General features: G+C 43.8%; 1 protein-coding gene across 19 annotated transcripts in view; it reads left to right on the top strand.

The window, feature by feature from the left end:
- The window catches only part of LOC115150762 (calcium-dependent secretion activator 1), a 183,066-nt gene extending 160,639 nt beyond the window's left edge, over positions 1–22,427 (top strand). For all 19 annotated transcript variants that reach the window (XM_029694404.1, XM_029694414.1, XM_029694401.1 and 16 more), the window contains 2 exons: positions 9,330–9,434; positions 21,146–22,427. In XM_029694404.1, coding sequence (XP_029550264.1) covers positions 9,330–9,434; positions 21,146–21,319 — 279 coding nt within the window. In that variant the 3' untranslated portion in view covers positions 21,320–22,427. The remainder of the gene's footprint in view (positions 1–9,329; positions 9,435–21,145) is intronic.
- The last annotated feature ends 367 nt before the right edge of the window (positions 22,428–22,794 follow it).

Here is a 22,794-nt window from a genome sequence, read left to right as displayed (position 1 = left end):
AATATAGTGTATAAGAGGTCCTACAAGAAGTTTTGTAATGATTCATATGTTGATGATGTAAAGAATATTTGCTGTTCTGTGGTGTGTAATGAGGAACAACCAGACGCTGCAAATGACACATTCATGAAACTACTTATTCCAGTTACTAATAAGCACGCACCCATTAAGAAAATGACTGTAAAAACTGTTAAATCCCCTTGGATTGATGAGAAATTGAAAAAGTGTATGGTTGAGAGGGATGAGGCAAAAGGTATGGCAATTAAATCTGGCAGCCCAACTGATTGGCAAATGTACTGCAAATTAAGAAATCATGTGACTAAACTAAATAAAAATAAACTACACTACACTATGAAACAAAGATAAATGATATAAAGAATGATAGTAAAAAGCTTTGAGGCACCTCAAATGAAATTTTGGGCGATAAAGCCAACTCGGCTCCTTCATTCATTGAATCAGATGGCTCATTCATCACAAAGTCCACTGATATTGCAAACTACTTTAATGACTTTTTCATTGGCAACATAAGCAAACTTAGGAATGACATGCCAGCAACAAACGCTGACACTACACATCCAAGTATATCGGACCAAATTATGAAAACATGAATTGTACTTTTGAATTCCGTAAAGTCAGTGTGGAGAGAGGTGAAACAATTATTGTTGTCTATCAACAATGACAAGCCATCGGGGTCTGACAATCTGGGTGTAAAATTACTGAGGATAATAGCAGATGATATTGCCACTCCTATTTGCCACATCTTCAATTTAAGCCTACTAGAGAGCGTGTGCCCTCAGGCCTGGAGGGAAGCTAAAGTCATTCCGCTACCCAAGAATAGTAAAGCCCCCTTTACTGGCTCAAATAGATGACCAATCAGCCTGCTACCAACCCTTAGTAAACTTCTGGAAAAATTGTGTTTCACCAGATACAAGGCTATTTCACAGTAAACAAATTGACAGCAGAATTTCAGCATGCTTATAGGGAAGGACACTCAACAAGCACAGCACTTACACAAATGACTGATGATTGGCTGAGAGAAATTGGTGATAAAATTATTATGGGGGCTGTTTTGTTAGACTTCAGTGTAGCTTTTGACATTATCGATCATAGTCTGCTGCTGGAAAAACTGATGTGTTATGGCTTCACTCCCCTGCTATAATGTGGATGAAGAGTTACTTGTCTAACAGAACACAGAGGGTGTTCTTTAATGGAATCCTCTCAAATATAATCCAGTTAGAAACAGGAATTCCCCAAGGGAGCTGTCTAGTAGGCCCCTTGCTTTTTTCAATTTTTACTAACGACATGCCACTGACTTTGAGGAAAGCCAGAGTGTCTATGTATGCGGATGACTCAACAATATACATGTCAGCAACTACAGCGACTGAAATGACTGCAACACTCAACAAAGAGTTGCAGTTAGTTTCAGAGTGGGTGGCAAGGAATAAGTTAGCCCTAAATATTTCTAAAACTAAAAGCATTGTATTTGGAACAAAATACTCACTAAACCCAAAACCTCAACTAATTCTTGTAATAAATCATGTGGAAATTGAGCAAGTTGAGATGACTAAACTGCTTGGAGTAGCCCTAGATTGTAAACTGTCATGGTCAAAACATATTGATGCAGTAGTAGCTAAGATGGGGAGAAGTCTGTCTATAGTAAAGCGATGCTCTGCCTTCTTAGCAACACGATCAACAAGGCAGGTCCTACAGGCCCTAGTTTTGTCGCACCTTGACTACTGTTCAGTCGTGTGGTCAGGTGCCACAAAAAAGGACTTAGGAAAATTGCAATTGGTTCAGAACAGGGCAGCACGGCTGACCCTTGGACGTACACAGAAAGCTAATATTAATAATATGCATGTCAGTCTCTCCTGGCTAAAAGTGGAGGAGAGATTGACTTCATAACTACTTTTATTTATGAGAGGTATTGACATGTTGAATGCACCGAGCTGTCTGTCTAAACTACTGGCACACAGCTTGGACACCCATGCATACCCCACAATACATGCCACGAGGTCTCTTCACAGTCCCCAAGTCCAGAACAGACTATGGGAGGCACACAGTACTACATACAGCCATGACTACATGGAACTCTATTCCACATCAAGTAACTGACGCAAGCAGTAAAATTAGATTTAAAAAAACAGATAAAAAAAATATCTTATGGAACTGCGGGGACTGTGAAGCAACACAAACATTGGCACACACACACACACACACACACACACACACACACACACACACACACACACACACACACGATAACAAACGCACTATACATACACATGGATTTAGTGCTGTAGATATGTAGTAGTGGTGGAGTAGGGGCCTGAGGGCACACAGTGTGTAGTGAAATCTGTGAATGTATTGTAATGTTTTTAAAATTGTATAAACTGCCTTAATTTTGCTGGACCCCAGGAAGAGTAGCTGCTGCCTTGGCAAATACAAATACAAATACATACTTTCAGCGATAGCTATACATGGTCTTATTTTAGTTTTTGTAATCTATATGTTTGTTAAACTTTTTTTATGATACAATGAATGTATAGTATAATTCCTTGGGACAGAGATGCGTGTGTTTCTATTTAAACTAGGGTGTGAAACGAAAACACATGCTGGGGTTGTTGCTTCTGTTGTTTACCAGTCAGGGTTTCATTTTGGGGATTTAGTTTTTCACTTTTACTGTGAAAAAAGACATCATGTAGAATGAAATACTGTATTTGCCCTATTGAAGACCCTACTATATTCATGAGGGGGGGTTTGTGTTGTTGATCGTCCTTTATCAATTGGATTAACTTCATATCAAATTACATATACAAAAGAGAAGCAAACATGTTTACTATTAAAACAAAAGCGTCATTGACTCGGGGAAAATCTACATAGTCACAAATATGGGTGAAGAAATGTTTTTAGGAGGATGAGGACGTGTTAACACAATGCATGCCAGTCTTAGATATATTTTGTATGAATCCAATAGCAAGAGTAAGATGCGTTTTTCCCATGTAAAGCCATGATACATCTCGTTATGAACGCAATACTTGTTTTTCATGCCAGTTAATAATCTCTTTTGTGTTGATATAAACCAATGGTGAAAAGAGGCTTTGGAATGGATAATGAAGAATCTGGATGATAGAAGGCCAGAATAAAATAAGACTAAGGATAACAAACAGGTAGTATATAGACTCACTGCAACTGTTGAAAACATATCAAAAGGTTTCACTTCCTTTTAATGAAGTCTGTAAGCAGCTTAGACTCTTTATAATTACTGAGGGAGCATTTTGTTTCCCCCCATCCATCCATCCATCCATCTACCCTCAATGTGATCTTGGCATAAATCCCTCCTGACCCACCCCAGAGGGCCAGAGGTCCATGTCAGTGGTCAACACCAAATGAGGAAAGGAATGGATGAATAACATAAGATGAGGGAAATGGAAGTTAAATGGAGCCATCTTTTATGTTGAGTGGGACAAGTCCCCCTGTTGGGGGAAGGGGGGGTGATAGGATTGGTTGATCACACATACACACACACACACCATTTTCTCTGTTTCTCTCTCCTCTCTCTCTCTTTCTCTGTTTCTCTCCCCTCTCTCGCTTTCTCTGTTTCCCTCTGTCTCTCGCTCTCTATCTAAAGGGAGGTATGGTGGCATTTGTTTGATTAACTTGTCTGACAAAAGTGACAGCTGCTTGCCGGTGCATGTGGATGAGAGGCTCAGCGCGGGTCCCTCTTTGTACATCTGTCAGCGGAGAGGCAGGGGGAAAGGGTGAAAAGAAACAAATTGGTCCCAAAAGGCAGGCCATTCACCTTCTGCACCCCCTCTCTTCCCCCCGTCCCTCCTTCCCATTCAGGTGCTCGGCGGGATCCTCAAGTGCTTGCTGGCTTATTCCATTTCGTTCCCCCTATAGTCTGAAGTCCACAAGTGTTTTACCCATCATTCGGAGCCCCTCAATCCACCTCTAAGCAGCGTTTTGAAAGGAGTATGGCTCACTTTGCTCAGGCCTTTGCTCGGTTTTATTCACTGAGCTTTTCTGTCCTTTATTGTGTGTTTACTCAATGGCGCGGTGTAGTCCACAATTCCAACCGTTTAGTTCCTCAGAACATGCTCTTTCTCTCTTTTTTTAACCATGTTTTTGTAAAGTACTCTTATTTTGACACTGTAATCTGTTCAACTGACACTAACTAGTGTAATGTGACTTGCGTTTTTGTAAGAGACTCGGACTGCAACGGAAAATGTTCTCGCTTGCTTTCCTTTGATAGAAACATTTTTGTCAGTCTTGTGTTACATATACACAGAACATTTATTGTTAGCCTTACTTATTTCACATTTCTTTAAAAGGAAAGGCTGACTATCTTAGCGATTTAGTAGTGGTTGGGCACACACAGAGGATTTTTGTTCCACTTAAGGTTGCGCTGAAGCGTGTGAATCGTTGGCCGGCCTCTCCTTTGTAGATGCGGCACAATCAGAACAGTTTGAAGCCCATAAACTTGCTGAGCCTGAAACTTTATTTCAATTCTGCCTTTCAAAATGCTGCGCTCCCCTATGTTTAGAGAAGTAGAAAGGAGAGCGGTGTGAGCAGAGCGCAGGGTGCTGGCAGGATCTGAGGGCCACAGCAGCAGTGGTGCTCAGCCAGCGTGGAGGGACACGGTATAGGGCCGTCAGCTTCCTGTGAAAGGACTGACTACCTATGGGATCAGCTCTTTTGGGGGGTGGGGGAGACCTGGGGGTCACCGGTGTGAGTTACTATGGTAATTGAGTTCCGTCATCAATGGGCCTCCTCTCAGGAGCTATAAAGCAGACAATAACAGGCAAGCAGCAGCGTTGAAAAGCAAGCAGGTAGGATTACTCTGCCCCTTTGTCGTAAGTGCATAATGTCTTGTAGTCAGATTTAAAGACTTCTCAACCCCCGGGTCCTCCCCTCAGCCGCCCGCTGGGGGGCCTAATTTAGCTGCCCTGGCTGCCAGCTCGCTCTGGGCCAGGAGACCAGTGTGGACAGCTCTTTTTAACCACTAACAAAGCCCTGTAGACACCCTGGCCAGGAGTGCTGGAGAAAGGTTGTGCCTTTGATCGGCCCTACCACTCTTTAATGGATTTTTGAGGATTGTTTTGTTTTTATTTTAAGGAGCTTGGAGAGCAGAGGCTGTGTGTGTTCTTGAGTGAATGCACACACGTGCATGTGTGTGTGTGTGTGTGTGTGCGTGTGCGCGTGTGTGTGTGTGTGTGTGAGAGAGAGAGAGAGAGAGTTAAAAAGGAAAAGTATTGGTGCGTAATGTCTCTGTAATACACAGCGGCCTCCCCTCTCCTTTAAATGTAAGCCTGTCACTTTGCGTTAGCATCGTCGTGGCAACAATCATCATTCCATGCCTCCCGCTAATTGCAGACACAGCTGGGTCCCAGCAGGACACCTACTACACACCCCAGCCTTGCACCAACCAGGGCCAATCTGTGGAGCACTAACACACAGACAAACACCACACCTACTACAAGATCCAAGTTCAATCAGGCCAGATCCAATCTGGTCTGTAGCACTGACACATACACAATCACATGCACACACACAGACCTTCGCACACAAAGGCACACACACACATCACCACCAGCAAGGGCGGAAAGAGGCAGAGTCACAGGTTGCTTGTAATCCCCCTATACCCCCCATGGAAGGACCCCCGCCTCTGCTCCAGCATTCCTGCTTTTTGTGTTTTTTGGGGATCCAGGACAAAGGCCTAAGCCGACCCCTTACCAGTCCTCTGTCCTAGTCTTGCAAAGGAAATAGTGGGACTGGTGTATGTGTTTATGTGTGTATGCATTGGGAAACGAGGGGAGGGGTATGCAGATTTGCACTGAATTCTGTTGGTTGCCCCCCTGCCAGGCGTTATGGCTTCCTGTAACATGTCATATATGAGTGTGAACACCAGGTTCAAGGCGGGGTGTTGTGTGTGGTGGTGTTTGGTGGTGGTGGAGGGGCGTGGGGGGGTTGGTGTTGCAGGGGGCAGGAGGTTGCTCTGCCCCCCAGCTCTTCACCCCTCTTCGGGACCTGCAGATGTTTGTACGTGTGTGATGAGGCAGTGGAACCCCTATCCGTAGGCGCACACACACACACACACACACACACACACACAGACACACAAACACACACACACACAAAGACACACAACCATCCAAAACCACCTTCATTATCCAATCCCTAATATCAGATGGAACTTGATAGAATGTCACAGTGTCACAGATTTGATCCCTGTTGGGTTATGACATTATATATTCAGAGCCATATTACACGTGTTTTGGCTGTCAGCTATTGCTAGCCTCCTGCTGATCCCAATCGAGCCTAAAAAGAGTGAGAGCCTGGGTGTGTTCATCTGTTCTGAGAGATTTGTTAGGGTTTGTTAGTCTGTTCAGAGTGGAACAAAGCAAGAGTGCCATCACTGTTCATTTCACAACCCTGGCATCAGAGTCTGTCTCTCTCTGAGTTTCCCTTGAGCACCACGCCCTCCCCTCACACACACACACAAAAAGAAAAATTGACCTGAAATCAAAAATGGATGGCCCTCCCTTCAGCTAAATATATTTGACCTAAACCCTCCCTGAACATTTGAAAAAAAACAAATGACCCTCCCGTATACCCAAAATAATAATTAGAATATAAAGGTGATAGTAGGGAACATGATACCATTTACCCTCACTTCTTGGACAGACCACAGCCTTAGATGTGCAGTTTTAGAAACTGTTCATTGTCCTGTAAGCATTACATGGCAACGCAGGAATTTTGATAGCGCACAGGGCTGCAGGCCAAAAGGTTGTGGGTTCGCAGACCACCGTGGACAAGAATAGGGGTGGAAAGATCTCCTTCATAGTAAAAGCATTGCATGAATCTATCATCATATTTGCAGGTCCGAGAAAAAAATTGCATTTAATAAAAATGTCTTGCAATTCTACGTTATTTTACATATTAGCAGAATCTTTTTTAATACCACACAAATTACTGAAATGACATGCTAAAAGTGGACTGAGAGAAAGGCCTATGTGTTCATCTTATCATATTTCTCCAATGCCAAATCAGTGATTGTTTGCAACGAAACTATCCCTGTTTGCAAATAATACAATCTGAGACGTCATTAGGAATCTTAGCATGATAGGTTACTTTCAAAAGTTATGCATACCTTTCCACCCCAGACAGAGTAGGCCTACCTTTCCACCCCAGACAGAGTAGGCCTACCTTTCCACCCCAGACAGAGTAGACCTACCTTTCCACCCCAGACAGAATAGGCCTACCTTTCCACCCCAGACAGAGTAGGCCAACCTTTCCACCCCAAACAGAGTAGGCCTACCTTTCCACCCCAGACAGAGTAGGTCTACCTTTCCACCCCAGACAGAGTAGGCCTACCTTTCCACCCCAGACAGAGTAGGCCTACCTTTCCACCCCAGACAGAGTAGGTCTACCTTTCCACCCCAGACAGAGTAGGCTACCTTTCCACCCCAGACAGAGTAGGTCTACCTTTCCACCCCAGACAGAGTAGGCCTACCTTTCCAACCCAGACAGAGTGGGCCTACCGACGCAGAAACATGTAAGCTTTAACTGCTGACTACTCTTCTTCCGTGGCTTAACCTAACAAGAGTAGGTAACAAGTGTTTCCCTAAAAGCTGTCTGGGTTTAAACATCTTCTATTGTACATAAAGTGAATAGTTTAATCAATTGATAGTGACAGAATTAGATTACTTCCCAAGCAAAGTGCATTTTTTGTCTCCTTGTCTATAGAAGATTGTAGCTCAGCCTCTGAATGTAAAAGAAACTAAACAATGACATCCTCATAAGCATCAGTGTCACTTCTTCCCAGATATTTTACAGCTTGTTTCTAGCATAAAGCATTGCGGACCAAAGTGCTGTTATAGATCACTTTATATGATCGGATCCGCTTTATTTTCTTTAAAATCTTAAACTAACAAGGGGTATGCCTGTGCTTTTTGCCATTTACTTGAATGAAAGTAAAACATTTTTTTTTTTACAATAATCCTATTTAGAGGTTATGAAGGTGAGAGAAAGAGAGGCTGACAGGGAGAGATGGAAGGAGGACAGAGTGAAAAGAGGAGAGCGAGAGCAGTCACACCAGGCCTGGCCTCTCGGCGTGGGGTCGTGCTAGGGGCGAGATCACAGCCCTGCTGCCATGGCGATTCCTTCACAGGCACAGAGCGGCAGAGAGGAAGCTGCCACAGTGGTACACATGCAGCAGGTTCCCACAGTGATTCATCCCGCAGAGAAGGCCTTTACGTTGTACACTTACTTACCCCAGCACAACTCCAGGGAGAAGCTATACACCAGGGTTCCCCACCTGGCGGCCCACAGGCCAACTTTGGCCCGCTGGGGATTGTATTTGGCCCCCCAAGTCAGGAAATCAGCTCCAAGTGATTTTCATTTTGGAAATCTGTACCAAATTATTTCCACACATAATAGCAAGATATGTGATCGTATACAAATGTAAGCAAGGTTTAAAATGTTAATGTTTTAGTCAAATGTTTGTAGTCTACAAATTATTTGTATTATGTTCCGGCCCCCTGACCATCCATTCAAGAATAGATTGACCCGCGGCTGAATCTAGTTGATGATCCCTGCCATAAACTGTCATCTAGAGAAGGAACTGATGATGAATGTACTGTTGTCACTGCTGGGGTATGTTCACTTGAAACATGAAGTACTGTATACTGATAGCTACTTTTTATCTAGCTCCCTGGTAGAGAAGGTGCCTTGTAGCCTGAAAAATTGTTCTCATATCTCATGACAGTCTTTTTTGCACATGAGTGTAAAAAAAGGACACAGCAGAAGGCCTCTCATTGACAGTGTGAAAGTTCCAGCAACACAAACTCAAGAGTCATCCCAGATATGTTCCCCTCCTGTCTTGTCTCTGCCTGACGGTTGAGCGCTAGTCCACTCTGATTAGCATCAGCCTGCCCTGATCATTACCAATCAATTAGACTTCAAACAGGACTCGGCCCACAGATAAACATCTGGAGTCTCTCAGCTAGCTACTCCGGTTATAGAAGAGGTGCTTCCAGTTCACTCTCCCCTCAGCTGAGAGAGAGAGACAGCAAGAGGGAGTCAGTTAGTCAGAGGGTAATGAGTGAGTGAAAGAGACTGAGAGAGAGAGTTGTTGATATGGAGAGAGATACAGAGATGGAATGAGAGGGGGATGAAGACATAGGAGAAAGAGAGTGATAAAGAGTGAGAGTGTAAATTCCTATGAAATGCTGGTTCTGCTCTGTGTTTTCTGTATTCTGGTTGTCTGTGTGTGTGTACGTGTGTGTTTGTGTGTCTGTTTTGCTGGAGACCGTTGTGTTTGTCTGTTGCAGCAATGGTACACCAGCACCATGAACCTCCTGGGTATGTGGCTGACTGACCGGATGGATCTACAGCTCCATGTCTACCAACTCAAGATCCTCATCAGAGTAGTCAAGGTAAGTCAAGCTCAACCAATAGGCCTCTTCCAGGGCCTCCCAAACCAATTGGTCATTCATTCAAAGTAATATATCAAGGTTCACAATCAAATAGTGTAGAATTACATAATTTCATTTTTAAAATAAAATGTTTATATTCTCTTAATCTGTGACCCATATTGAATGAGTTGTGACCTACTGTACCTTCTCATGGCTTGGTGGAAGGCCTAGTACTGACAACCATTGTTTCTCTGTCCTGTGTTAATATTTCAGCGTGATGTTGGTGCAGTGTGAACAGTAACAAGTCTTACCAGCATAACGTCATGTCACACATTTATTTCTGTTCTCTCAGAGAGACTGTCTCCCTATACATGCAGTAGTGACTGATGAGGGCTGTATATGCATGGGATCTGTCCTCACATGTGACATATAGTTTCAGTGCCAGATGATTTAGTACAAAAATGGGTCAATAGGATGTCCCCGGAACATCAGGAAATTGTAGCCTAAAGTCGTCAGGACGTTGTGTAATGGTCCCCATGAGGTTTTTGTCTAGTACACGGCGTGTTCATGATGGGCGCAAAGAAACGTCCCATCCACACAAAATGTAACTCTCTATCCAGGGCACGCGGACCCTAGTTTCATTACACCTCACTCCTTGTTACTGTTGCAAAGCCCATCAAGGGCCCTGATTGGTGAATCACTTATCCATTCACAGCTCTTTGTCTTTGGCAATGTTAGGGGCACCCACACAAAAAGTGTTTTTAACATAGTGTTTTCAACGTACATATTGGATACACTTCGGCATACATGATTACATTGCATTCCGATCTTCCTGCTACTGTCACGTCCTGACCAGTATAAGGGTTATTTGTTATTGTAGTTTGGTCAGGACGTGGCAGAGGGTATTTTGTTTATGTGGTTCGGGGTGGTGATTTATGTAGTAGGGTGTTTGATTTATTATTTCCAGGTTTTGGTCTATGTTCTATGTTTTGTATTTCTATGTTCTTTCTGGTTTGTGGTATTTCTATGTGTAGGTTAATGGGGGGTTGGACTCTCAATTGGAGGCAGATGCTTTCTCATTACCTCTGATTGAGAGTCCTATATATGGGTAATTGTTTGGTTTGGTGTTGTGGGAGATTGTTTCTTGTTTTGCATGTGTGAGCGTGACAAGAATGTTTTGTTGTTTGTGTGTTTTTCGGTTTGTTATTTTGGTGTTCTCTTTATTTAAAAATAAATAACAAGATGAGCATCCACATTCCTGCTGCGTTTTGGTCCTCTATTCCCGACGACAACCGTTACAGCTACAGCTACGACACCAAGTTAATATCAATGACTGAGTTCCTACACTTTTCACTTCAAAGTAAATTTCAGCTCTGTTAAAAATACACACAAAAAAATGATTATATTTGTTATAGTGATTCTGGAGTAACATTAAAATATGCTCCACCAACATTAAACAACAATATGGGAAAGAAAAAAAAAACTCAAATAGCTAAAATAATTTAATCATATCAATGATGTGAGAATAGTCAGATTAACTAATAACTAAAATAACAGTGCAGATGGCACTCATTTTCTAAGTCTGTATATACAGTGGCAAGAAAAAGTATGTGAACCCTTTGGAATAAATTGGTCATAAAATTTGATCTGATCTTCATCTAAGTCACAACAATAGACAAACACAGTCTGCTTAAGCTAATAACACACAAACAATTATATGTTTTCATGTCTGTATTGAACACACCGTGTAAACATTCACAGTACTGGGTGAGAAAGGTATGTGAACCCTTGGATTTAATAACTGATTGACCCTCCTTTGGCAGCAATAAACTCAGCCAAGTGTTTTCTGTAGTTGCGGATCAGATCTGCACAATGGTCAGGAGGAATATTGGACCGTTCGTCTTTACAAAACTGTTTCAGTTCAGCAATATTCTTAGAATGTCTGGTGTGAACCACTCTCGAGGTCATGCCACAGCATTAAATCGGGTTGAGGTCAGGACTCTGACTGGGCCACTCCAGAAGGCGTATTTTCTTCTGTTGAAGCCATTCTATTGTTGATTTACTTCTGGTGTTTTGGGTCGTTGTCCTGTTGCATCTACCAACTTCTGTTGAGCTTCAATTTGCGGACAGATAGCTTTATATTCTCCTGCAAAATGTCTTGATAAACTTGGGAGTACATTTTTCCGTCGACGATAGCAAGCTGTCCAGGCCCTGAGGCCAGTGATGCCAACTTAGCAATTTTGTTGCTAGATTTAGAAACTTTTCAGACGACCCTGGCAACTTTTTTTCAAACAGCACCTAGCAACAAATTTAGCTACTTTAAAAAATGTATTTGGAACTTTTAGCAACTTTTGAAAAGTGACTCAAATGCTAAAATAAATTTTCCCTCTAAATGACACAAAAACGATTTTCTCTGTCACACAGTCACAACACACGTGCCTGGCTGCAAAAGTGCATTGTGAGTGACATCAGCAGCCAGCGCTCAGCCCGTGCACAGGCAGCAGCAGGCCAGCAGCAATTTCAGCAAATTGCAAATCATTGTTGGCTGACTGCAGCAGCAGTAGTATGCGTTCGACGAGACAAACCCAATGAATATAGTTGGTCACAAATGTTTGATCTTGAACAGAACTTACAACATCAATCAACATGTTTCAATCAAAATTGTACAGCCAGAAGTACAGAAAAGAGTGTCTGTACCTGAATTTAAAGGGTGGCTGAAGCCACCCAATTGGCCATTGCCCAATTGGGGATGATTGTCTGGCATACAGTACATACAGCAAATCAGATATGCTTGCAAAAATGTATGACATCAAAAAACATTGTGCTACAGCAAAGCATATAAATAAATCAAAACCGTACAACCCCGCAACGCAGTCTACATTAACACAGTTGGTTAGGAATGTGTATAACTGCAAAAGCGCAGAAGCTACTATGGCAATGGCCATTGCATTGTTCGCTGCTAGCATGCGACCATTTAGGTATGGCTTGCAAAGCTGCCTTTTCAGATTCTGTGGCAGCAACAAACTTCCAAGTGCACAGAAATGATTAGGGGAGTACTGGCTCCTTATTTTCTCAAAAGGGTAACATCAGATGTGGGGTATGAGAATTTCAGTCTCCTTTTGGATGAGTCCACTGACGTCAGTGTCTCGAAATACCTGGGTGTGGTGATTCGGTATTTCAGTGCTAAAAAAAGAACCGTTGTGTCCACATTTCTCGGGCTGGTTGAATTGGAGGGGGGCGATGCCAGATCAATAGCAAAGGCGGTAGTTGAGTTTCTTGAGAAGTATAACTTTAAAAAAGAGAATCTTCAGGGTATTGGCACTGATAATGCGTCCGTGATGACTGGGGTGCACAACAGGGTGCACAAGATTTTAAAGGAAGAATCTGCATTGCCCAATTTGGTACTCATCCCCTGTGTGTTCCATTCTTAACAATTGGCTGTCAGTGCAGCATCAAAAGAAACCATCCCTAGGAGTGTTGAGTACTTAATCAGGGAAACCTACAACTGGTTTTCGATTTCCCCAAAACGGTGTGAGGCGTACAAAGCAGTGTATGCCACCATTAATTGTGGCCAGAAACCCCTGCAGATCACCAAAGTGTGTGCCACACGTTGGCTATTGATTGAGCCTGCGGTAACTCGTATATTGAGCCAGCGGGAAGAACTGAAACTCCACTTTGAGGTGACCAAGGCCAGTGAGCATTGCTACATGGTGGATGTGCTCCACGCCATGTACATGGACAAGACCAACTATGTCTACCTGACAATCTTGTAATTAATCATGTCCGACTTACAAGTTGCAGTGAAGTCATTTGAGGGAGAGCAAACAGATCCTGTCAAGCTTTTGGACAATCTGGTACACCTCTTAACATCAATTTGCAGCAGAGTAGTCAACCCTATGGTAAAAATGTATGTCCTGAAGGATGCCATTGATAGACATCTCAGTCCATCACCATTCCTTGGGTACCTTTTCGAGAGCATGGTGTACCAACTCAGTCTTGCGCCAGAGGACAAAAAGGAAATTCGGAGACGGTGCATCAACTATATTGTTGCTTTAAGCAAGGAGCTGCAAGCAATGCTCCCAGACAACCTAGAAGGTGTCCGAAACATGGCCTTGTTCAGTGTTAAGAAAACGCTAAAGCACAATAAAGGCACCACTGAAATGATTAAAGGAGCTGAGCTACTGGGGTACCAGCCCCAAACAATTGATCAAATTGTTTCCCAATGGAGAAACATCCATCTGTTTAGGTGGGACTCAACTGAAAATACATTTGAATTTTGGAGTGAAGTGAATAACTGCACGGACTCTTCCGGGTCAAATCCATTTGAAGAACTGTGCAAAGCTGCACTAGCTGCCCTCTCTTTGCCACACTCAAATGCAGAGGTTGAACGGGCTATTCAGCCAAATGAGTGTGGTCAAGTCAAAGTGAAAAAATATAATATCACTGAACACTCTCAACTCCATACTCCTGGTGCGGTATGGACTGAAGCTGGCTGGTGATACCTGTTACCAGCATAAACTACCAAGTGAAGTTCTGCAGCAGTTTGGCACCATAGCAGCATACAGCTTTACGTATGCAAGGAGTGGACTTTCTGGAACTGGCAGAGACCCACAGCTGATGGTGGCATTGTGCACTGCAGTGTGAGCGAGAACAGTGGCAATATATGGAGGAAACCAGTAAGCAGCTATCCAGGCAAGCAGCACAACAACCTGGAGAGAGCTGGATGCCTAGTGCACACATCATTATTTGAGTTAAGTTGCTTGTTCAAAAGGATAGCATATACAGTTGAAGTCGGAAGTTTACATACACCTTAGCCAAATACATTTAAACTCAGTTTTTCACAATTCCTAGTAAAAATGCCCTGTCTTAGGTCAGTTAGGATCACCACTTTATTTGAAGAATGTGAAATGTCAGTATAATAGTAGAGAGAATGATTTATTTCAGCTTTTATTTCTTTCATCACATTCCCAGTGGGTCAGAAGTTTACATACACTCAATTAGTATTTGGTAGTATTGCCTTTAAATTGTTTAACTTGGGTCAAACGTTTCGGGTAGCCTTTCACAAGCTTCCCACAATAAGTTGGGTGAATTTTGGCCCATTCCTCCTGACAAAGCTGGTGTAACTGAGTCAGGTTTGTATGCCTCTGTGCTCGCACACACTTTTTCAGTTCTGCCCACAAATTTTCTATGGGATTGAGGTCAGGGCTTTGTGATGGCCACTCCAATACCTTGACTTTGTTGTCCTTAAGCCATTTTGCCACAACTTTGGAAGTATGCTTGGGGCCATTGTCCACTTGGAAGACCCATTTGTGAAGATTTAACTTCCTGACTGATGTCTTGAGATGTTGCTTCGATATATCCACATAATTTTAAATTCCTCATGAAGCCATCTATTTTGTGAAGTGCACCAATCCCTCCTGCAGCAAAGCACCCCCACAACATGATGCTACCACCCCCGTGCTTCACGGCTGGGATGGTGTTCTTCGGCTTGCAAGCCTCCCCCTTTTTCCTCCAAACGTAACGATGGTCATTATGGCCAAACAGTTATATTTTTGTTTCATCAGACCAGAGGCCATTTCTCCAAAAAGTATGATCTTTGTCCCCAAACCGTAGTCTGGCTTTTTTATGGCGGTTTTGGAGCAGTGGCTTCTTCCTTGCTGAGCGGCCTTTCAGGTTATGTGGATATGTAGGACTCATTTTACTGTGGATATAGATACCTTTGTACCTGTTTCCTCCAGCATCTTCACAAGGTCCTTTGCTGTTGTTCTGGGATTGATTTGCACTTTTCGCATCAATGTGCATTCATCTCTAGGAGACAGAACACATCTCCTTCCTGAGCGGTATGACGGCTGCGTGGTCCCATGGTGTTTATACTTGCGTACTATTGTTTGTACAGATGAACGTGGTACCTTCAGGCATTTGGAAATTGCTCCCAAGGATGAACCAGACTTGTGGCGGTCTACAATTTTCTTCTGAGGTCTTGGCTGATTTCTTTAGATTTTCCCATGATGTCAAGCAAAGAGGCACTTAGTTTGAAGGTAGGCCTTGAAATACATCCACAGGTACACCTCCAATTGACTCAAATGATGTCAATTAGCCTTTCAGAAGCTTCTAAAGCTATGACATAATTTTCTGGACTTTTCCAAGCTCTTTAAAGGCACAGTCAACTTAGTGTATGTAAACTTCTGACCCACTGGAATTGTGATACAGTGAGTTATAAGTGAAATAATCTGTCTGTAAACAATTGTTGGAAAAATTACTTGTGTCATGCACAAAGTAGATGTCCTAACCGACTTGCTAAAACTATAGTCTGTTAACAAGAAATTTGTGGAGTGGTTGAAAAACAAGTTTTAATGACCCCAACCTAAGTGTATCCAAACTTCCGACTTCAAATGTATACCTTGTTATTAGCTTTTACCTATAATTGTTGATCAGTTAGGTAGCATGTTAACTACCAATACACTGCTTAAAACTATAATTGTTCAGAATGTGTAGGTTTACTTGTAAAAAATAAAATAAATAAAATATAATTGTTCAATAATATGTTATTGTTCAAAAATTCAATGTGTTGTGTATAAAAATACAAATATCTGATCATATAAAATGTGTTGTGTTTTAATTACTTTTACAAATAAAAATATGTGATAATAAACAAACAAATCTAAACTAACAAATGTCAAATCATATTTTTCGCCGAGATGGCCAGTCAATTTGAGTAACATCATTGTGTATTCTACGTTTTGTCTGTTTTGTCTGGACTGCAGTGGCTTCTTCCGTGGTGTCCTCCCATGAACACCATTCTTGTTTAGTGTTTTACATATCATAGACAGAGATGTTAGCATGTTCCAGAGATTTCTGTAAGTCTTTAGCTGACACTCTAGGAGTCTTCTTAATTAATCTCATTGAGCATTCTGCACTGTGCTCTTGCAGTCATCTTTGCAGGATGACCACTCCTAGGGAGAGTAGCAACAGTGCTGAACTTTCTTCATTTATAGACAATTTGTCTTACTGTGGACTGATGAACATCACGGCTTTTAGAGATACTTTTGTAACCCTTTCCAGCTTTATGCAAGTCAACAATTCTTAATCTTAGGTCTTCTGAGATCTCATTTGTTCGAGGCATGGTTCACATCAGGCAATACTTCTTGTGAATAAAAAAACATACATTTTGTGAGTGTTTTTTATAGGACAGGGCAGCTTTAACCAACATCTCCAATCTCATCTCATTGATTGGGACTCCAGGTTATCTGACTCCTGAGTCCAATTAGCTTTTGGAGGTCATTAGCCTAGCGGTTCACATACTTTTTCCAACCTACGCTGTGAATGTTTAAATGATGTATTCAATATAGACAAGAAAAATACAATCATTTGTGTGTTATTAGTTTAAGTACACTGTGTTTGTCTACTGTTGTGACTAAGATGAAGTTCAGATCAAATTGTTTGACTAATTTATGCAGAAATCCAGGTAATTCCAAAGGATTCACATACTTTTTCTTGCCACTGTATATTATAGGTAATTATACCATGGCATTGTTGAATACTCGTTTCTGATTGGCTTGAAGGGCATTCTAGAGCGTGCATTATTTAAGCAATAATGCCTGATAACCCGGGAATTATCATGTGACATCTCCCTCCAAGGACTGTTCTGAGGCCCAAGGCGAATAAAACAGTTTCCAACATATTTATAAAAATATTAATGACATTTCTGCATAACAAATATTATTTTAATGAGTCATGGCTGCTGCGGCTCCCGAGTGGCGCATCAGTCTAAGGCACTGCATCTCAGTGTTAGAGGCATCACTACTGACCCTGGTTCAATTCCAGGCAATTCCATCACAACCGGCCGTGATTGGGAGTCCCATAGGGCGGTGCACAATTGGCCCAGTGTCGTCTGGGTTAGGGTTTGGCCAGGGAAGGCCGTCATTGTAAATAAGAAATTGATCTTAACTGACTTGCCTAATTAATTAAAGGTATGTAAAAAATCAAAAAACAAGTAAATTTGTTTTTGCATTATGAAGTTGCTACCCAAGCGGCTGGTCGTTAGTTATTTTCTCATGTTTTGACCCAGTCGTTACATCTAATAATTATATTAATTTGACGTTACTATCAGCGTACCCCAAATCCAGAGGTTCTGAGTTCAAATCCCAGGTGGGGTGATTTTGTCAAGACTAAGTGATCATGTCAAATGTAATCATATTGTTGTTAATTAAAGATTTTTACACTATTTTAGCTGAACAGCTTACCACTTACCTTAAAACCCCCATACCATAATTACTTTACTTATAATGGTTTCGGAGACCTGGGACCATCATGTGACAAAAAAACACAACGTCCCAAGAACGTCCTAAAAAGGTTCTAATATGGTCCTGACATGGTCCTCAGTGACGTCCAGGGAACTAGACAAAGGTACCTCAGAGAACGTTTCCTTGGGACCGTCATGCGACGTCCTAAGGACTAGTAAAATTAAAGTCCTGAGATTGTCCTGACATGGTTCTCAGTGACATCCTAGGAACTTACAGGGAACTACACAAAGGTCCCTCAGAGAACTAGACAAAGGTACCTCAGAGAACGTTTCCTTGGGACCGTCATGCGACGTCCTAAGGACTAATAAAATTAAAGTCCTGAGATTGTCCTGAAAATGTTGTGACATGGTTCTCAGTGACATCCTAGGAACTTACAGGGAACTACACAAAGGTCCCTCAGAGAACGTTCCCTTTGGACCATCTACATCAAATGAAAGTCCTGAGAATGGCCTAAAAAGGTCCTGACATGGTCCTCAGTGAAGTCCTGGGAACTTGGTACTACACAAAGGTCCCCCAGAGAACGTTCCCCTGGGAGCATCATGGGACTTCACCTTGACCATCATGAAATGTCTCCTTGTCGTCATTGAATGTCCTGTGGATAACGTCTCACCAAAACCCCTTTAAGGGACCTAATGGGAACGTTGCTGAATGTCCTTAGGATAGCCCCTGTTGGTGGGGATGTCTCTTTGGGGAAAATGCTACACATGGTGTAACGTTCGTCGTTATAGAGGGACCAAGGCGCAGCGGAGGTTTGGTTCATCATCATTTTTATTAGAACGGTGAACCAGCAAAACAATAAACGATACCACGAACGAACAGCTTCACAGGCTACGAATAGCAATGCAAATACAATTCCCCACGAACAGCGTGGGGGAAAATGAACTTAAATGAGATCCCAATCAGAGACAACTAGCGACAGCTGTCTCTGATTGGGAAGACAGAAACCAACATAGAAATACTCCCCAATAGAGCCAACACAAGGCTCCAACGCAAAACAGAAAACAAACACAGGAAAACCACCCAACATAAACCACCCTGACCCAAAACACCTGAGTTCACCCGGTCAGGGCGTGACAGTACCCCCCCCTCAACGGTGCGTACTCCCGGCGCACCAAACTTAAGTCTATTAGGGGGGGGAATCCGGGTGGGCGCCTCACCCTCGGTGGAGGCTCTGGCCCCGGGCGTGTTCTCCCCCCCGCCTCCACCTTAGCCCTACCCCTCTGGCCCGGACTGGACCACTGTGGAGCGGCATGCCCAGGCTCTGGAGCGGAGCCGTCGCCCGGAACAGGATTGGGCACCGGTGGACCGGACCCGGGCCGTGCCGGACTGGGAACACGCACCACTGGTTTGGTGCGGGCAGCAGGGACGGGCCGGACAGGACTGGGGACACGCACCACTGACTTGGTGCGGGGAGCAGGGACGGGCCGGACAGGACTGGGGACACGCACCACTAACCTGGTGCGGGGAGCAGGAACGGGCCGGACAGGACTGGGAACACGCACCTCTGACTTGGTGCGGGGAGCAGGAACGGGCCGGACAGGACTGGGGACACGCACCACTAACCTGGTGCGGGGAGCAGGGACGGGCCGGACAGGACTGGGGACACGCACCACTAACCTGGTGCGGGGAGCAGGGACGGGCCGGACAGGACTGGGGACACGCACCACTAACCTGGTGCGGGGAGCAGGGACGGGCCGGACAGGACTGGGGACACGCACCACTGACTTGGTGCGGGGAGCAGGGACGGGCCGGACAGGACTGGGGACACGCACCACTAACCTGGTGCGGGGAGCAGGGACGGGCCGGACAGGACTGGGGACACGCACCACTAACCTGGTGCGGGGAGCAGGGACGGGCCGGACAGGACTGGGGACACGCACCACTAACCTGGTGCGGGGAGCAGGGACGGGCCGGACAGGACTGGGGACACGCACCACTAACCTGGTGCGGGGAGCAGGGACGGGCCAGACAGGACTGTGAACACGTACTGGTGCCCTGAAGCGTGGAGCCGGTTTAGCCACTCGTCCTGGCTGGATGCCCATCCTAGCACGGCATGTGCTGGGCATGTCCACCGGACGTACCGGGCTGTGCGGGCGCACTGGCGACACATCGCGCAACTCCGCTTCCCGTGGCCTGGAGCGGGGAGCAGGGACGGGCCGGACAGGACTGTGGACACGCACCGTGGGCTTGGTGCGGGGAGCAGGGACGGGCCAGACAGGACTGTGAACACGTATAGGTGACCTGTAGCGTGGAGCTGGTTTAGCCACTCGTCCCGGCTGGATTCCCATCTTAGCACGGCATGTGCTGGGTCTGTCCACCGGACGCACTGGGCTGTGCGGGCGCACTGGCGACACAGCGCGCAACTCCGCATACCAGGGCTCCTCCTCCAGATCTTCCCTCTGCAGGTCCTCAATCAACTGCCTCATCATCTTCGTCTCTTCCTCCGCCGTCATCCCCCACGAGAGCAGTGGTCTGGGCTCTTCCTCTGCCCTACCGGACCACCCCATTAGCCCCCCCCCAAAATTTTCTTGGGGCTGTTTTCCGGGCCTCCTCGACCGCCGCCTGCGACTCCGTCTACCGGCTGGCTTTTCCTCCTCGACCTGGGAGTCCGTCCGCCAGGGTCCTTTCCCCGACATGATCTCCTCCCAGGTCCAGAACTCCTTTCCCTCGCGAGCCCATCTCTCGCGCTCCTTTTCCTCCCGCTGCTTGGTCCTGGTTCGGTGGGGAATTCTGTAACGTTCGTCGTTATAGAGGGACCAAGGCGCAGCGGAGGTTTGGTTCATCATCATTTTTATTAGAACGGTGAACCAGCAAAACAATAAACGATACCACGAACGAACAGCTTCACAGGCTACGAATAGCAATGCAAATACAATTCCCCACGAACAGCGTGGGGGAAAATGAACTTAAATGAGATCCCAATCAGAGACAACTAGCGACAGCTGTCTCTGATTGGGAAGACAGAAACCAACATAGAAATACTCCCCAATAGAGCCAACACAAGGCTCCAACGCAAAACAGAAAACAAACACAGGAAAACCACCCAACATAAACCACCCTGACCCAAAACACCTGAGTTCACCCGGTCAGGGCGTGACACATGGATAATTTGCTAAATGTGTCAAATATTGTGAACCATTAAGTGTCCTCTTCTCCTTTTGTCCACTCCTACATTTTTCCTCATCTAAAAAACACATGCTAGGTGAAGGCATTGTGATGCCTGGGAAATTGTTGTCACTAATTAAATTCTTTAATGATTAAGATAGAGGAAAGGAGACAAGGGGAGGAGGCCACTCTAAACAGTCGAGATTCACCCAAACATTGCAGTGCATTCCTGGCTTCATGTCCTCTCTTGCCTTAGCAACTGACTGAGAATGTTTCGTCTGTGTGCTAGTCCCAACCCTGACCCTCTCTACTCTCTTGTTCCAGAAAAAGTACCGTGACTTCCGGCTGCAGGGCGTCCTGGACTCCACACTAAACAGTAAGATGTATGACACGGTGCGGAACAGGCTGACCCTGGAGGAGGCCACGGCGTCGGTGAGGGAAGGAGGGATGTCGGGCATATCCATGAAGGACAGTGATGAAGACGACGATGATGACTAGATCAACATCACCGGATGGAGCCTGTGAATCAATGCATGTACCAACTTTGTTAACCACTGGACCAATCGTATAGGTTTATTATTTCTCTCTATCAGATAGATAGAAATACCCACAAAGGAACAACAATACAAATTAGTAACTGAATACATAAATTATAATATATTAGTCATTATAATTATAAAATATATATATTTATGTGTTGAACTAAAAGGTATAGGTGTTTTACAAAAAAAGTTAGCGTTTGCCTATCATTCACTCTTGAATGTTCCTAAGTAATATGGAGAACCGTGTATGCGATGTTGAGTACCATGATTAGGGATAATGCTTGGTGTGTACCTGTTGAATGCAAACCTGTTGAGGCGCTTTGTTAACGTACTGTGAAAACAGTAATGGTACATCATTGTGAGGAGGAGAGTAAGATCACCTATTGTTCTCATTCATCTCAGAGCGTATGTCTACTGCCTAAAGGGAACCAAACTACAGACCGCCAGACAACCTGTTTGTATACATTATAAAAAAGTAGCTATCCATTCTCTCTCCTCTCTTAACATCAATGTAGAATTTACTTTGTTGACTCAATTCAATACTCAATACTACAACATTTTCTCTCACTGGCAAAACATTTAGCCACATTGTTTTAGAAATTATGAGTTGTTTTAGAAATGCAATATTTTCATTGTTTCATTGTTATATCTTGTTGATGTATTTATTGACAATTTATGTTTTTTAAAACATACGTTTTTTTTTAAATATGTTATATTTTAGTTATAATAGCAATTAGCACAAAAATATTCAATCACAAAGGGAAAAGAGACTTTCTTTCTTCTGTGTCCCCTATACTTCCGCCATTCCAGGTGATTATGTGTTTACACACTTTTATATCTTTATTGTGTCTGCCAGTATTTTCTCTGCCGCTGATGTTGTTTTGTATATACACATACTGTACATTGCCCTGTGTGCAGTTACTGCAAGTCCCAGGTATCCTCTTCTCTCCAAAAGTGTGTTTGTTCTCAGTGTAAAGTTACTGGTGGAGTAATTTTTCTTCTGCCTTATGGGAGCCTATAGAACTGGGGCCCACAAAGTGAAAATAAAACTATCTGTACAAACATACTGCTTTTTTATTCATTTAATTGTTATTGTTGTTGTCTTGTACAGTCCTGAGGGGTATTCTAGAAGGTAGGATCAATTAATTAACCAGCTAACTTTGATTAACAACCAGAAATAACTATAGATGTGTTGCTTAATTAAGAAAGCTAAACATAGATACAGTATGTGTTTTTGGTTGGGGAGTCATTTAGACAATGCCCATTTCAAGCTTTCGGGAAGAAAAAATAATATTTAGGAATATTTAGGAAAGTTAGTTAGCCAACTCCTTGATCCTGCTTTGTAGTATACCCCCCTGGAAGTCATATTAATTTTAGTTTAATTTCCTAGAAGTAATCTGCCCATAGAAATTAGTGTAAGGAGTTAGTGTT

The sequence above is a fragment of the Salmo trutta genome, chromosome 16 (assembly GCF_901001165.1).
Source record: "Salmo trutta chromosome 16, fSalTru1.1, whole genome shotgun sequence".
Classification (NCBI taxonomy): Eukaryota; Metazoa; Chordata; class Actinopteri; order Salmoniformes; family Salmonidae; genus Salmo; species Salmo trutta.
This window is presented reverse-complemented; position numbering and strand designations above follow the sequence as displayed.